The following is a 17,645-nucleotide window of genomic DNA, read 5'->3' as shown; positions in this document are numbered from 1 at the left end:
CCTGCTGCTTATTTCAAGTCCATTTCCTAAATGCTATGTGCTTAATTTTGCAATCTTAATTTTCCCCATATGTACTAGTACAGTCTTTTTTTCCCTTTGAATTACCACAGTCTAATCCTGAACGATAGTTTTGTCAGAATGGAATTATTCAGTCTATGATCTGATTGATTTTAGACCTCAAATACTGAATCTTAACACACGTAAATTTTTAATCCTTTAATTTCTCTATTCTGCTAGTAATTGATAAGGACAGTCATACTTAGACAAGGTCTTAATTTCGTCTCCCTGAAAATCAATTAGAAGGTGAAAAGCTTCCTTATATTATTATTATGAAAATTTCCTGATCAAATTCACAATGCAATCATAATCAATGCATGACACTTCACACACTTTTAGTCAATACATAATTCAGTAGTTACATCTTCACCATTTAAAAACAATACGGGAAGGAATTTGTATCTTTAAAAGCAGGAATAACTTAAAGGCTTGATATTAGTCAAATTCAAAGTCTTCCAGGGATGGGGCAGCCACAGCTTCTCTGGGCAACCTGTGCCAGTGTTTCATCACCTTCATAGTAAAGAATTTCTTCCTAATGCCTAATCTAAATCTCCCCTCTATCAGGTTAAATCATTCCCCCTTGTCTTGTCCCTACAGGTCTTTTTACAAAGTCCCTCTCCAGATTTCCTGTAGGCCTCTTTAGGCACTAGAAGCTGCTTTAAGGTCTTCCCCGAGACTTCTCTTCTCCAGGGTGAACAAACCCAGCTCACGCAGCCTGCCTTCATAGGAGAGGTGCTCCCGTTAAAAAATGGTATGGATTGTATAAAATAATCCACTTCCAATATCTAAAGATGTGAAGCGACATCTTCTATTGGCAGCTTGATACAAAAATAAGAAAGCTACTGCTTTTACAACTTCCATAGTTGGGACTACTACATGTTCTGAACATTTCCATGCACAAGCAGAAAAATAGTGTTTTCAACCATGCAGGGCAGAATGTCACACAACACTGGCAAAAAAGGACTTTGGCACTAAAGCCAAGAAGGTGCAAAAAAATTCACAATTGCATGCCAAAGCTTGTGCTGCATTGTTGGTCTGTTAAAGTGCAAGAGGCAAATACGAGAAATAATACAGAAGGGGGGGGACACATACACATTGTATTGTTCTATATGGCTACAATAAATCTTTTCTACAGTTAAAAATAAATATAGGAAAAGCAGATACCTGATACTGATAGAAAATATTTCAATGCCCAATAAAATCAGGTCATCTTAGTGAAAATAAGACCCCTGTAACACTGACAAGGTCAGCACCAGCTTGGCTTATTTGCTGCCTAAGTCCCTGTTGTGTATGTTCGAAAATGTTTTAAGCTGTTTTGTTCATAAAGCAGCACAGTTGACTTTGTTGTGCTGGATCACTCCTTTCTCTCTATATGCAGCTCCTCTCTTGCTCCCTATCTTTAGGCTTCTTGGGATTCAGAAGGAAGGAAGAAAGGAATGGGCTTTTCAAGATGAAACTGTGAATTCATTTTAAGTAGTAGGACAAAATTCTACCTAAAATGTCTGTGCAAACAGTTTGCAGGCAGAAAAAAGGATGATTTCCCTTCATATTGAAGCCAGCCACTTGACAGTGATATAGAAGATCTTTATCTTTCACAGAAGACAAAGACATGGGTTCAAATTGTTCTTTTGTGATGACAAGAGGAGAAAATGTAAGAAGTCAGCATAAAAATTAAAAGAATTTCTAAGAAGTCCTGTGGCAACAATCTAGACAGAAAGGACACAGTAATAGAAGAGCTGTCCAAGAGCTCTTTAGTGTATGATTTAATACAAAAGTCTGAAAAATTAGTGGCGCTAACAAAAGTTCCATGAGATAAAGTATGTTCTCCAAGTCAGCTAAACAAATGCGCTCTCTTCTTTTTTCTCTCAGTATTAGAAAGCTTGGCATAAGAATCAAAGAATCAGAATCAAAGAATTTCTTTTGTTATAGTTCTGTCCTCAGAAGATCTTGTTTACCTTCTTCAGTTTACTTCTTCAGTGTAAGGAAATAAAGAATGATTCTTAAAAAGCCATGTAAGAAAAAAAAAAAAGCCAGCTGAGAGGAAAAGAATACACAAAGCCAAACCAAGCAAAAGGTCAGATTTCTCTCCTTCTGTTCCAGTTCTCTTCATCTTTTTAGGGTAAGGCTGAAACAAACGTATTTAAAAGCATTTGCTGTAAAGTTGTGTGTACAGATCAGAGAAACTACAGACAGAACAAGAGGCAATTGACACAAGTTCAAATACAGAAAATTCTGTATAGATATAAGGAGAAAAAGATTACTAAGAGGCTGGTCAGATTGGAAACTGGAGCAGTAATTGCAAATATACTTGACTATATATGAAGATAAAACTCAAGTAGACAAAGGCCTAAACAAGTCTAGCTGGACTCAGTATGAGCAGAAGGTGGGACTAGGTGACTTCTCTTCCAACCTAAATTATTATATTATTCTGATGTAATGACTAAACCTCATTTCTAACCATCTCAAACCTTATTAGTAGTCATAAAAATAAATGCTGGAAAATATGTAGAGGAGAAAAACTAAAACAGGAGCAGAACTTGCTCAATTCATGCAACCTTCCCTCTATAGAAAATTGTCAATCAGAACTCTACATAAAGTTCCCAACAAGAAAAGAAAGAAAAGGTAGCTCATTCCTTCTAAAAGTTATATGGTGAAATTATCAACTTTCCTAGTTTCATTGGCTTAATCTGAGCTTATATAGGATGTATGTTTGGAAAACATTCTCAGAAGTCACAAAATCAATCCACTTATTCCAAAATAGAATCAATTTTACCTAGGTTATTCCTGACAAATGCTCATCCTACTATTCTTTAAAATCTGCAGTGCCAGAGCTTTCTTTTTTTTTCTTACAACAACGTATTCCTTTGCTCAACCAGCCTGAATCTTTGAGGGGAAAAAAAACACCCCAAAATCTTGTGAGCAGACATTATATCTTGCTATATTTTAAGCTTATTATGAGTTCATTGCTGCTTTACTCACAGTAGACATGAAGAAAAGTTCATTCTCTTCTTTTAAACTACACAGCTTTATATACTTGAAACACCATTATCATGTCTCCTGCTAGTCCTTAGTTTTCCAAGCTACACCATTTTCTTCAGCCTTTCCTCTTACTTTATTTTTAGACCTCCAATCATGTTCATTTTCTTGGTATTCAGTAGTAATACGTTCCATAAATTTCTGTTGGGATGTCTGGAAAAGGCCTGCTTATTTGGCTCCACAGACTAATGAAAATATTTGTGCCTTCTATCAACTAAACGTTTGCTCACATGGAGTGGAATTTGTCTTACATTGCTGCAAAGAGAGTTCACTGTGATGAAGACATACAGGGAGATCCAACGCGGAATGACCGCAGCCGTTCTCAGCACTTCTGCTCAAAACAAATGTAAATGATGCCTGTGCAGTGTTCCATGGCAAACTCATTAAGAAACAGCGTTACTGGAAAGAATCTCCACTCTGAGAAATGTGTGTGTATCTGAGTCAGAATTTGGCAGTAAAACCACTAGCACAGATAGGGGTTTTTTAAAGTACACGTTTTTAAGATGACACTAAAATGTCATTGTAAAAATGCTTGTAATGCTGAATATATGATCATCTTACCTCATACAGTTATTTCCTAATTACTATAGAGCTGAATTCACATCATGTAGAGGCTGGGAAAGACTACATATTCCAGGCAAGACCCACTTATTTTTCAGTGTAGGATCCTATTTCAGAAAACTTGGATTCAAAGCAAGGCCAAACACACAAGTTGCTTCAGAGTGGTCTGCGTTTTGATCAATATTACATGAATAATTTTCTTTCAAACAAGTAGCATCCAAGAAGAATCACATTAAAATAGTAATAGCTAATCCAACAGATTTGAAAATATCACAACGAATCTTACATCCACCTGAAAACATGAATTATTTTATCACTAAATAAGTAAAGGCCTCCCTTCTCAGATGGATGTGTTAATTATAACTCCTGACATCAAGCTCAAATTGTATTTTAGGCAATATATAAAGCATGCATGGAGGATTTGTTTTGCTCCACTTTATGGAAATAACATGCATATTAATTACAAAACCTACTACAATGCCACAGAATTGTCCATTTATGTTCAATGTTATATTTGAAAAGTAGTTTTATTTTGAGAGGTCAAAAGGTACATAAACTTCACACAAGCATTTTGCTACTCCGCAGTTTCTTTCTTTTGTAGCCATTGAATCACGTTCTGCACAGTGAGCAGTTCTTACATACCCCTACAGATACTGAGTCCCTCTTCATGGAGCCCAACCAGATCTCCACAAAATGGCATCAAGGAGCTTTCTTGTTCATTCATGTGTCCAACTGACCGCAATTTCCATCCTTTATAACTGTAATAGGCCCTATCCCATCAGCTCTGCCACAGACTTTCTGCCTGGCGATGGACCAATCACACGAAAAGTTTCAAGAAGCAATTTGTGTAATCCATGACCATGTTAGACAACTAAATTGCAGACCTGAACCTCCTACCTCAGATGTAGCCATATCCCAGAGACGTTTAGGGTTTAGTTTTCAACCAATTGCTCTTTGTGCCCAGAAGTTCCTTTTTGAAAGAATTTGGTATATCTATTTGCTCAGTAAAACATGAAAATGAAACTTCCCTTTATCTGTACTCAGGAGCTTGACCCAGTATACTTGCTCTAGGGGAAAAAAAAAAACTATTGCACAGCTTTTTGGCAAGATTTTCTACAAAGTTTAAACAGTGGCACTGTTTCTAGCTGAATGCACAGTATCCACCAACACAGCTGGCGAAAACACCAGCTTTCTCAGGGAGTTATGTTTTCGAAGACAAATGTGATCCCCTACTCTCTGTGAAACTCTCTTAACCACTAGAGAACCAGAAAGTCAAACAGAACAGTGTTACTGCAGCATTCTGACTCCAGACCAGCAGCCACATCACACAAGCTGTACTGATAAAGCAAACCATGGGAAATAACCAATATGTAAAGCCTCCCAGGCATTTCTAGAGGGTCTTTAAAGTATAAACTCCTGCGTTAAGTAGAATCAGAACTTCTGCCTCCTATCTCTTAAATCAGAATGATAGCACTTTGCTATCTCATGAGGACGATATGAAGATAAACACCTGCTTATCCCGGTCTTCAGAGTAATGGGAGATGGACGAGTTCCTCAGTTAAAACAAGAACACTAACAGTTCCTTTGCCTAGTGGTATTTTGATAGACATAACGAATGCTGTTGTATCTAGAAACTTCAAGGGATGCAAATAAGTATTAATAATCAAGTCTGAATCTTTTGGGAAATGATATTACAGATGCCTAAAACACTTCTTCACAGTTTGAAAAGCTGAGAAGTTGCATGTGGACGGTTCTGGCAGAAACAATCCTGCTCATTACCTGACTTCCTCTCATCTAATGTGTACTCAGAGCACATCTTCCTGTGCAGCTGGAGGTTTGTTACAGACAGAAGGATGCTGCTTAGTGTAGCCAGTATTTATTGCCTAACTTACTTTTTTTTTATAAAAAAAGATGAATTTGGAATATTTCCCAGAGAATACATCTGCCCCTATTACCTGCACCTCAGAGTGTAAGACCAGCCAGAAAGGTAGTGAGGACAACTGCATTTAGTAGCAATGAATAAACTGATCTATCTTTTTCTGGATTAGCAGTGGGAGATCCCAGACACACTAAGAAGTATCTGTCTGCTGACTAACATACACAAACTGGCACACTTTTGTGTCAAAAATGTACACAGCTGCATGCACACTAAAGCCGTTCCATCTATAAAGCACATTTGCCACCTGCTTGTCTTCAGGGATGGGTAATAAGAAAGGGTCTCTAACAATAAAACAAGTGCAGAGTACGGTTAAAGAACATTTTTCATTGCCTTAAGTGTCTGTCTTTCTAAACTCTCCTGGATTTGCTACAATTTTCCCTCCGTCATGATTTGAAGAAGGACTGATGATCTACTTAGAAAACCCAGATTTATATTTCTCAGAAACTTTATTGAGTTTCCAAGTACCCAAATTACATATGTTTCAGTACCATAGCAGGTGGATTTAACCTGTCAGTCATTACCAGCAGATGTCTGGATAAATTGCCTAGTGTGTTTTGGTTCCAGCTCATCTCCAAATATCCAGACTAAGAGATGGTCAAAAAGAATGAAAAAAACGCAAAGCAGTAATAGGTTTATACTTACCCACGTGGCTTTATCATCCATCAGGTTCCGGTATGAAGGGAGCTTTATTTTAACATCTTCTGCCAACCCCTCTCAGGATGACCTCACCTATCTCAAATAAAATTTATCCAAAGCCTCAGTCTCAGCTTATGAAGCATAACTAAACCTCAGACTGAACAGGCACTCGGGTAGATGAATGTTGGGCTAGCTTGGTTACAAACACACCGGAACGTTAACAATCCCAGTAGTGCCCTCCTCTCCAACACTCTTAGACACTTATTATGAGAAGCAGGAAATTTAATGATACTCATAATTCTTTACCTGCCTGATTAAAGTATTTAACTATACCACAGTGATGGAGCTGAATGGAGCTAAAGTGAGAACTGCAGCTCACAATTCCTTTGGTGTTCAGATCATCACAGCTGACAACAGAAGAAACACCAGGATTTTTTTTACTAAATATACAGTAAAGGGTGCAAAACTCTGATGCCAGGAAAACCATCAAACAGTTTGGATGAGGAAAGGAGCCCAATAGCTTTTCCTACAGATTCCTGCACAGACACAGGTTTTTGCAAGTCAACATGGTGTCAATATTTAACTAACACATTATCACTTGTTACTATTTGACTAGCAGTCAAGTAAGCACCTAGCAAGAAAAAAATGGAAGCAATCTTGTACTATGTTTTTTTAAATCAGATTCACTGAATGATCTTATGCAAGAAGGTGATTTTTTTTTTTTGTTTTAAACAAAAACTGAATTTGCACACATATTTACGAATACCAAGATATCTGTGATCACATAGTCTGGCCAAAAATACCTGTGATGACCCTGAAGACAAGGGATGTCAGCTGAGTGCATTTCAAATCTCCAGCGTTCTTCTGCACGCCTACAATGCTGCATGGGTTTTGCAGCCCTTATCTGTCTTAACAAGCAAGGCTTAGAACCAGGTTAAGCTGTATCACACTGCGGCGTGGCCTTCACACCATGGGCATGCCATCTAATGCTTGCTCTCTCTGTTGCCTATACTTGTTTAGGATTTCACCTTGATTTTGTTTTTCTTTTAACCTTCTGCTCTGCTATTTCTTCTTTCAAACACTCATACTTCATGCACACCAATGCAGTATTTCACTTACAGAAGTCTTCATCTCAAACATGCAACCAGGTTCATTTTCTCAAAAAACATACTGTCTATATCTTTGTCATATCCCAGAAGTGAAGTCGTCAACAAATGATGAGAATCACAAAACAGGACAATCATTTTGCTTTGATCTGAAAAACTCCCACCTCCAAATTAACTAACTAATCGAAAGAGAGAGGAGATACTACACAAAGACCCAGAAACAACAGACTTATATCAGACTGGCAGGCTTTTTCTTTTCCTTGACAAAACAAACAGGACCACAATGAAAATGTTCTGAACGTGGAAGAGAGTGCTTTTTGAGTGTATACAACCTCAGGAATCCTCAAAATGATACCAAAGAAAACATGCCTTGGTATTCACAGCAAATTAATTGAAAAGTTGTTATCCCGGAAGAATTAATAAAATCCATCTCGTATTTAAGAGTCAAGTACGCAGCAACATTCACCATCATGTACATCTCTATGTCCAAAGGCAAGGGAATACAAATCCCACATGTCCAATAACATTTTCCACAGGCTTTTTATGTGAGAATCAAAATAGCCCATACATTACCAACAATCACATGCTCATAAATTATAAACTACTGATTTTACCATGAACATTCTATAGAAGATAAATGGTAATACAAATGCAGAGTACAACTGGTCTGTTTTGTAAGTAATTTAAACTCACATACCTGTAAAGTAAGTATTGGCAGGGAGAGTGGAACTGGCAAATCTGTAATATCCATTTCCTGGGAAACGGATCCCTTTCACTACTTCTACATTCCATGTAGCTAAAGACGCATCCATCCTTTCCACCTGGTAGACAGGAGAAGGCCCGTTAAGTTCTTCAGGTTCATTCCAGTTTATCTTCACCGTTGTGCTGTTTATTCCTTCAACATGAGGGGCACTTAGTTTTCTTGGAGCTGTGCATAAAAAACCCAAAGTTATCTAGGTATCATTGTCCAGAATACTTGGAAGATTATTTATTCGCATAATTTTTGCAAAACATCCAGCTTCAGTTGCTGACCATCTGAAGAATAAAGGCAGATATCCACTTGAATCTTAATCAGGGGGAAAACAAAACAAATCCCCAAACACTCCTAATCTTTCTAAGAATTTACTTGTAATTCCACAAGAAATACCTTATTTGTTTCTTTAGGCTCTGGATAAAGGTCTCTAATATTATATCCAAAATACTTTTTTTCATAATCTTTAAGAATCTGAATCACCAGCTTCACAAAAAGTATATTCCTTCCTTGCTTAGCCGCTCATGTCATATTCACTGTAAGCATGTATCTGTATGACTTTCAGCAGTGGATTTGAATGAAAGACCAAAGGCGAATCTGAACAGTTAATTAACTCTTGTTATATCTCAGCAGTAAGGTACATGACAGCAGAAGTTTTCCATCACTGAACTCATCCTCATCAACAGAAGCAGAACAGCTATCTGTCCACAATACTGGATGCCCACCAGCTTGCTTTCCTCATGGTGCGCACACAAGGCATTAGCATATGTTCAGATAATTATTCAGTCCAAGAAAAACAGACACCTCTAACTTCTCTCCATCAACACTGCTGCATAGTAAGACTCCATACAAGGTTGCTTCCACAAAGGTATCAGCACTGATAGTTTTATGTTATTACAATGAAACTCCCACCATCAAAACCAACACTGACGTTCTTTTAGACATTGTGACGGCCTTGGTCAAGCTATAGCTGAGTTCTGAACACAAGTTGATTTAAAATACCATGCAGTAAACCACAAGAGGGCAGCATGACTTGTTTGGGTAATGGCATGATGGCCATACAGGTGGGAAAGAAATGGACCATCACTGAAACAAGAGATGTTACCTGCTGAAGTACAAGAACACTTTACTACCTATAGAATCTATCTCCATCTTATTCTACTTTTTTTTCTTCCCCTAATAAAGAGAAGGATTTAACAACAAAAACTTTGTTTGTTCCCAGGAAGTGAAACACGACAACTTTTAGAAATTACTTGTTCCCATAATGACACAGCAAAGAGCAATAAATGCCTTTCTACAATAATAAAACCTCTATTAAAATATAGGCCTTCAAAATCTGACACGTTACTTCATAGCACAGCATTGCACATGCGAATTCCTTAGAGAAGGAGAAATTGCTTCACCTAAAATGAAGAAGAACGCATTTTTAAACATTTGTGCATCTCCAAGATCATTCACATGGTTTTATTTTTCACTATTTGCCTGTAGCATGTTACTGCTCTTTTTCTTTTCTTTTTCCTTTCTCTTCCTTTTTCTTGCCCCTTCCTAGCTTGATAAATACGCTCCTTGTAGAAAGCAGGGAGAGGGAGGACTGGGAAACTGCCAATGGCACAAATGTGCTGTAAATTCCTGCTTAAGCATCATTTATGACTTCACAATCTAATCAGTATCTCACGCTATGGTAGAAATTTACAATGTCAAAATTGAAGTAATGCAACATGAGGTCATAAGCTTTCCTGCATGCATAGAGCACAGCGCTAATGAAATGTGGTATTACTGCACATTTTAAATAGAAAACATGGCTTAACAATCAAAACTTCACCTTTGAGGGAACTAGCATAATCAGCATTTTAAATGCAAACAGAAGAGGTTGAGCCCCCCAGCTTACCACCGGTAAAACAGAAATGTTAAAATTTATTAGTTCTGAAAGGCATACAGCTAACTAACACTGATGACAATAACTATATCTTCCTTTAAAGTTTAGTATTAATAAATGGCAGTTACTTGGACCATAATTATGGCATCTCTGATACCCAAATCTGAAGCTTTTATGGGGCTTACGCAATTAACTACTTAAATGCATCGTAACACTTGCTTCTCTGACAGGGACATATTGATTTTTTAATCATTTTCAAGTCTCCTCTAGCACAAATAAATGTACTACAGTTACTGTTAATGCACTGTGTATACGCATTAAACACTGGCATGACACAATTTATTATTTTGTGATATATGGAACAGAAGCCTACCCTTTCAGAAAGTAACATCCTTGCTGTAACAGTAGTATTTAAACTACAGTCTCGTTGATGATTGAAAATTCTAGCTGAAACAGTAGAAAACCATGTGTAATAGGTTGCATAAGTAAAAAAGAAAACAAAACTGAAAACCAAACTCTGCACAGGAATAGACAGGATTGAAAATAAATCTGTGGTATCAGCCCAGCAGGGTACTAAATGCTGAAATGAAGAATATTCAAGACTAAAAGATACAGTATATATTTTCCTAAAGGTGTCACTGTGGTACCTGTAGCTACTTTCCGAACAAGGAATCAACTATAATTTTATCTATTTCATTTTTTTTTAGTCACGTTCTGTTAAGACACATCTGTCAAAATAATGAGCATACTACATTTTAGTGAATTCAAAGTCACATTTTGTGTATTTTAATTATGTAGTTTTAATGTCTTGCTATATAATACATATTTAATATATTATAAAGCTAAAACAGTATTTAAAAGCGCATGATTGCTGCATGCCATTGTGTAGCAGAGGGCACAAAAAAAGACCAATAAAGACAGATGGTCCATACAGCTTATGCTGAAGTCATATATCTAAATATAGATGTTGCTACACAGGTCATTACAAATAAGCCTTTCCCATGTGTTTATGCACACACATGTACACAGAAATGAAGTTGGTAAGTAAAGAGCAGTTAATTTTGTTTTGTTTGAAATAATATCATTTTAGTTTTAGGCTCGAAGACAGATGCCAGCATTTCACTCTGAACAGATGGTAATTCCATCTAATAGTGCATCTCTGTATTAGTAAGGTCTGTTGTGTATACAAACAGTAATAAACACTAGGTAAGGATCAAAATAAATTTTAATTGTTGACATTAAATTCTGGCAGGCGCAGTTCTAAGGATACAATGCTCCTTTCTCAAGTCTGTCAGGTTTACTAATACAACTGCTAAAGCTTTTCCATACTCTGCCAGATTCTTGTCCCAGGAATAACATATTTACACTGTGGCTAAATTTAACATGCTTACATATGTTTGAATAACTACTGCTCAGCCTACTATAGGTAGGTATTTGTCTAGCCTTCCACAGAAGCCTTCAACAATTAGCCATTCTGAATAGTTCGGAAGCTAACAGTAACAAAAAGTATACAGTTCATTATCATCCAGTCAAATTCAAAATGCATATGTACAAATTAAAACGGAAGGATTGGCAAATTCGAGAACAAAACTTAACTTTTTCACATCTTGGAGTTTACCCTGCAGGTAAATATCATGCCTCACTATTGGTCATCCGTTCCTTTTTTGCTAAAGTTACTAATGCAAAGGACCATGAGATTGCTATAGAATTTCTGGTGTGATCTTTTCTTTCTCTGCACTTCACTGTATTACCAGTCATTTCAACAGTAAATGAGTCAAGAAATAAAGTCTTCTGACAATATTTTGCTTTTCTAGAAGGCCCTTCAGAGTCCATTTCGGACTCTTCCCCAAGAAAGAAATAAAGCCACCCATAACGGGTATCAAAAGAAAATTCAGTAACGTGGCTGTGTTACAATCATATTTCTTTAAAAATAGATGTAATACACAGTATTTTTTAAAAATCATGAAAAATATATTGCTTCCACCATATGGGACAACCAACGACTCACCAACCGATTTAAGATGCAGCATATTGAGCTGACCATATGTTACAGTGCTGTTGAATGGCTGAGTGATTCATGCCCGTCACATTCTAGTATATCAATTAAAGCTCCTTGAAGTCTGCATGATTTGTGTCTCTGTTATTAAACCCTGCTAATTCATCCCACTTACACATCTGTTATAAATCTCTAGGAGTGCTGCATGATTCATGGCAATCTGTGAGCATGGTACAGCAAATTCTTCTCCTTGTAATTAACAGTAAATTGTTTTACTGCCATGCAATGAATTTTTCAGTTATATTGCAAATGAACTCCTAAATGCACGATTCTTTCTGAAGAACTGACTTATATTATTAGGCAATTAAAAAGCATTGCTTTGAACCAAAAGCTTTTAATCAAGAGGAATGCAACTTAAACATAGCTTAAAAACCTTGCAAATTTGACACAGAGGGAAAAGAACAAACTGAGCTATTTTCTGAAGAATAGTATGTGGTTGGTAGGGGGAGAAGAAACAAATAACTTTTGAGTCCCTACTAATTTCCTGAAACTCAAAGAGCAGTTTAAGTACAGCTTGAACACTTGGCAAGACAAGTTTAAGCAGATACTACTTATCTCAGAAGTTACTTAAGTCATCTGTCATTATGAAATTTCTCAGATTACTTTACACTTTTCTAATTGTAAAACAGCGTCTTTATTCTGGAAATAAATAATTGGATAATTAGCCAAGCTGAATCATCAGAGGATTCCAATGCTGCTCAAGTGTTCTTGTCAAAGGTGAAGCAAATTCATTTCAGCTTTGCCTCTGCAGCTCTCTGAAGAAGCTTTGATTTTTTTCCCTGCTACATTCTTGGCAGCAGCCTCAAATTCATGAGTCCATACATCAAGTCAGTAGTTTAACAACAAATGAAATTAAATTCAAAGAAGGGAAACTAATTGAAGGACAGCAACAAAAGTGTTTGGTAATGTGCTTTTTAATATGGCATGCCACATTTGCATGATAATTTTTCCTTTTTAGCATGGAGCAGAAAGTGACTAGCTTAATGAGGGATTATTCAAGACAGGAATGAACAAAATGCATTCATAACTAAGAACAAAGATTGTATTATGAAACGGAAACAGGCAACTGCCGAGAAGTAACTGGATGATTGGTTTATGCATTATGAATAAAAAGGTAGAAAAATATTTATATTAGTATTCACTAATGACTATATATATACAAGATTGTTGTAATTAAAATTATAAATTAACATATTAAGAGTGCTTGTTTAATCACTTTGGGTCTTATTCACAATGAAGAGACTTATGTACATGCATGCAAAACAATCTGTGTTTCCAGGCCAGCAGCAAATGGCCCTCGTATTTCTCTCCTGTAACAAAAGAAAATATACACTACTTCCTACCTGTTTAATGGGTATTTGAGGTTTTAAAATTGAAACATAGCATTTTGTAGAAAAGCAGTCTATGACAGACTTCAACAAATGCTGTATTGCCATGACAAACGGGTTGAGGCTTTTGAAAAAGGCTTGCACTGGGCCTTATTTATGAATGGGAAAAAATGGACAAATTACTCAGATTAAAATGGCTAATCAAAAAGAAAATGACAACAAGGAGTGTAAAACAGCCCAGAAAGCCCATCAACATCATTACCCCAGCAAACCCAGAAGCAACTCCAAAGCCACCAATACAACTGCTTGAGAAGTCTGTCAAGAAGCCAGATGCAGCTGGTGATGGAAGAGTATCTTCTACAAATTAGCTTCTGAACCCTGTAATTGCTATCAAAAGCAAAGGATCAGGAATACAATGTGCTGGCGTAAATGGCAGCAATCACAAAGCCATACTTTCCTGTCTTAAAAAATGCTTTTTAAATATAGTTTTAAAAAATTTAGAAGGGAAAATTTACTAATTTACAAGAAATAAGCTCAGTCGCACAGTAGGTAAAGAAACAGAGTTGTACAGATTGTTTAAGGCACCTTTTGACTATTTGGTTTGAGAGGGGTAGTATAAGCAATTGTACTGGTCCAAGCACACACATGGCTAATTCCATCCTGCTGCAATGTCAGAAATTGCTGGAAATAAAACCCACATTTTTCTGCCTGACTGAGGTATCTGGAAAACATGCATGTTTTGTCTTGATAGGTGCTGCAAGGAATAATGCAAGTAATTCATAATTTTAGGCAAACACATTGACACAAAAACATCACTTTTAAGGGACCGGGTCTTTCACTAGTACCAACTAGTATAGTTCTGTAGATCCAAGGTACCAGCTCAGAATCCTACACGAGATAAAACCATGAAGCAAAAAGCACTTTGGAAAATAAAACCAACAGCCTATGGCCTTATTAGAAGGACAGGCTGAATGCCATTCTCAAATACAGGAATTTGAACTCAACAGAACCTGGAGAAAGGAATAAGGTAAAATGTGTTTTAGGTGTTGAGGTGAAAAACATATTTACTGTCCAGTAATGCTTTCAGTTACATACATGCATTTATATTTGATGATCATGGGGTTGTAAAGACAAAAAATCAAGCTCAAACTGGATTTCAAACAAAGTATTAAGAACGAACTTTTTCCTCATCAATAGTATGCACACAATACTGCAGTGCATAAAGAGCATTTAGAATACCACAAGGATTGTGAAATGTACATCCTCTTAATTTAATGTTTAAAAGACTGATCAAAAAATTATGAAACAATTAGTTGAGTCTTTAAAAGACACCTATTTGTGTATTCATATCTGAACATACCAAACTGAGGTCCTCTTTCTGCCCAGTCTCTCTGAGTAACAGAGATGGGTTAATTCTCTTCTTCCATTAGCTTGACATGCTTGCTTTGATCTTTCATGCCAACACTGCATTACCATGTAACATTGATCTCCCAATACTGTTTACCATTCCTGGAAATGGTCACACATCAGGCATACCTATGCAAGTTATTTATCAATCAAACCTGCTGTTTTTCCTGGTTCTTAATAATTTTACTTTGTTTCCTTCTCTCCTTACTGGCTTTATTGTCTTATTTTATTAGCATTTAAAACTACTGTGAGTGTATGTATTGGTGAGGAGGGTTATCCCTGGTATGGATGCCTACACTGGAACAGGTTAGATAGGAGCTAGTTATTATGTTTGCTTCTGGATTATTTTAACCAATTTTAAGTTATAGTCCAAAGCACTTTTCACTGAAAGATCAGCAGACGATTTCTGATGCTTCTGCTCCCTTAGGTCTTATGCTTACATCTGCCACTGACTGCAGAAGTCTCCTTTCTTTGTCTTTTAAATCCTTTCTGAAAACCTCTTACTTTTCTTCCTCAGCATTTTTGTTTGTAATGATTTCACGCCCTTGTTTCTGCCTTTGTTTTTATTTGCTGTGTTATGCTGTATAAAAAACCATCTTGCCAAAGAAAAAGAAGAATGATGTATTTTGAAGAGTATCATTTTTTATAGGTAGTCTTCAGATGAGCCTAATGGATATGAACAAAACTTAAAAATTACTTTGAGTTTTAGTGGCAGATTTTAGAACGCATTTGCAATTCCAACAGCGAGCCCCTTGCTAATATACATCAGTTGGACACGGCAAAATTGCAGTCATTGAGGTACCCATTCATTTAAATGCTCCATGTGATAAATCAGTATACTCCACACAGGGAAGGTGTGGAGATGGTTTTCCATTATCCTCCTCGGGATGAGAGGAAAGAAATTAGTCTAATTTAGTATAACCTTTAGCCCAACTTGGAACACAATTCAAAGCTCCTGGATTGTGTTACGATGCAAGGGGACCATCACGTTGGAGCACAACTCAGTCGAGCCTTCCACCAAAAAGCTCCTTTTGCCAGGGCATGGAGGGGGACTGGCATCCAGCCAGGGAGGCTGTCTCTGTGCCAGGGAGACATTCCTTCATGAAACAGAACTCAACAGTCCTAGAAAGGCAATTTTAATTTCATTTTGTGCCATTTAATGACAAAAAAGGGTATTAATGGACTAAGACTTAATAATCTATTTTTACAAATGACACAAACCTGTTTCTTCTAACTTTGTTCCAAGTTTGAACCCCCTTTGATCTAAAAGTCATCACGTAAGTAGTGTTTCTTTTAAATTGCCTTTGGAATCACAGTTTTACGGAACGTTACGAAATGGAACATGCACACACACACAGAGATGGAAATTATTCAACAGTTTTCTTCAGAAATGGAAAATGTGAATGGTGAAATATAAGGTCGCATGCAAAATTTAAGTGGTTTACTTTTTAGCTTGTCAGAATTCAAGAATTGCATTAATATGCTTTAAAACCATAAAAGGAACCCAATACAGGACTGATTCTTTGTTTTCAAGGCTTACAACAGTAAGCAGAAAAAGGCTACACTGCAGAACAACTAATAAATTGGGCTGTTATTCTATTTTGTATTCTCTTGTCTTCTCTAATGTGATAGGTCTCTAAGTACTAACACAACCAGGGAGGAGATGGTCATAAACAAGCTGTCAAGCATAACTAAGCTATTGTTTCTGAATCTTTTAATACATGTATAAATGCAAAGTTGGATCATTTGTAGTAATAACATGTACGTTTAGGCCATATTTGTTTCCACGGTTATCAGCACAGACTGGAATGCTGTTCCTTGCACAGCTGTGTGGTATGGGATAAAGTCATGCTCATACAAGTAGGAGGCTGTGTAGACTGAAACTTTAAGTAGCAGCAGTATGAGGAAACAAAGTAAGTTTTGAAATCAGCAGTTCAGCAAGAGAGAAGACTGACAGAACAATCTTTGCTCACTGAAACACAAACGCAATATGGTGAATGAAGGAACAAATCACCTATGACAAATGGAAAGGCAGTTAAATAAATAGATGAAGAAGAGAGGACAGACTACAGGTAAGATTCCAATGGCTTAAATATCACTTCAGTTCATGTATGTAAAGCCTCCTATTTACTTGTTTTGGGCAACTCCTCATTCCCTGTATGGAAGCTCCTGCATTTCTTTATTGATTATACAAAGTAGCTTTCATGGAATTCAGACAACTCAAATACAGCCCTGGGAGCCTAGAAAAACATTCTGCACAGAAGAAACTTTCAGATTTTTTTCCTATGGGAGACCAAATTACATAAAAAAGGTAATTTCAAAGATCATCATGACAACATCCATATGACAAGACTGCTAACTGTTTTACTAAAAATGCTAATATTGTGAAAGTAATTAATATGTTTTAAATGCCTATACAAAGGAAACAACAATGTTAAGTCATCAGCTTTCAGCAAGTGACAAAAAGACACATATCCATAACTTGCAATTGAGAGAGCAGTACACAAATCCTGTTCCTATAACAGCATACCTTAAACTTTCATTGAAACCACTTTGGTTTTAACCTGTCAAGATGAATAAATAATAATTAAGCAAGTCACTTTGTATTAATCAAACACCTACCCCTGTCACACGTACCAAACTACGATCATCTTAATGGTATTCATTAGTAAACTGTGTGTCAGTTTTGTGCTTTGGTACAGATTGTTTCCTTACCAGCTGCTAAGGTTTGCCCCATGCCTGGCTCACTGGTTACACAACCAATTTGATTGCAGAGAGTAACAGTAAAGTTGTATGTCCTGTAAGGTTTTAATTCCATCACTACATAGGATAGCTCGTGAGGCTCGGCTATATGCAACACCTACAAAGCAAACAGATCGGAAGCACACAGCT

General features: G+C 36.7%; 1 protein-coding gene across 1 annotated transcript in view; it reads right to left on the bottom strand.

The window, feature by feature from the left end:
- Positions 1–8,032: 8,032 nt before the first annotated feature.
- The window catches only part of LOC104401717 (usherin-like), a gene marked incomplete at its 3' end in the record, with an annotated part of 99,158 nt that continues 89,545 nt past the window's right edge, over positions 8,033–17,645 (bottom strand). Inside the window, exons 20-21 of the mRNA XM_010009391.1 lie at positions 17,469–17,613; positions 8,033–8,263 (exon numbers count right to left, since the gene is read on the bottom strand). Of these exons, the coding sequence (XP_010007693.1) occupies positions 8,033–8,263; positions 17,469–17,613 (376 nt within the window). The remainder of the gene's footprint in view (positions 8,264–17,468; positions 17,614–17,645) is intronic.

Source organism: Nestor notabilis, unplaced genomic scaffold (genome assembly GCF_000696875.1).
Source record: "Nestor notabilis isolate BGI_N333 unplaced genomic scaffold, ASM69687v1 scaffold3812, whole genome shotgun sequence".
In the NCBI taxonomy this organism is placed as follows: Eukaryota; Metazoa; Chordata; class Aves; order Psittaciformes; family Psittacidae; genus Nestor; species Nestor notabilis.
This window is presented reverse-complemented; position numbering and strand designations above follow the sequence as displayed.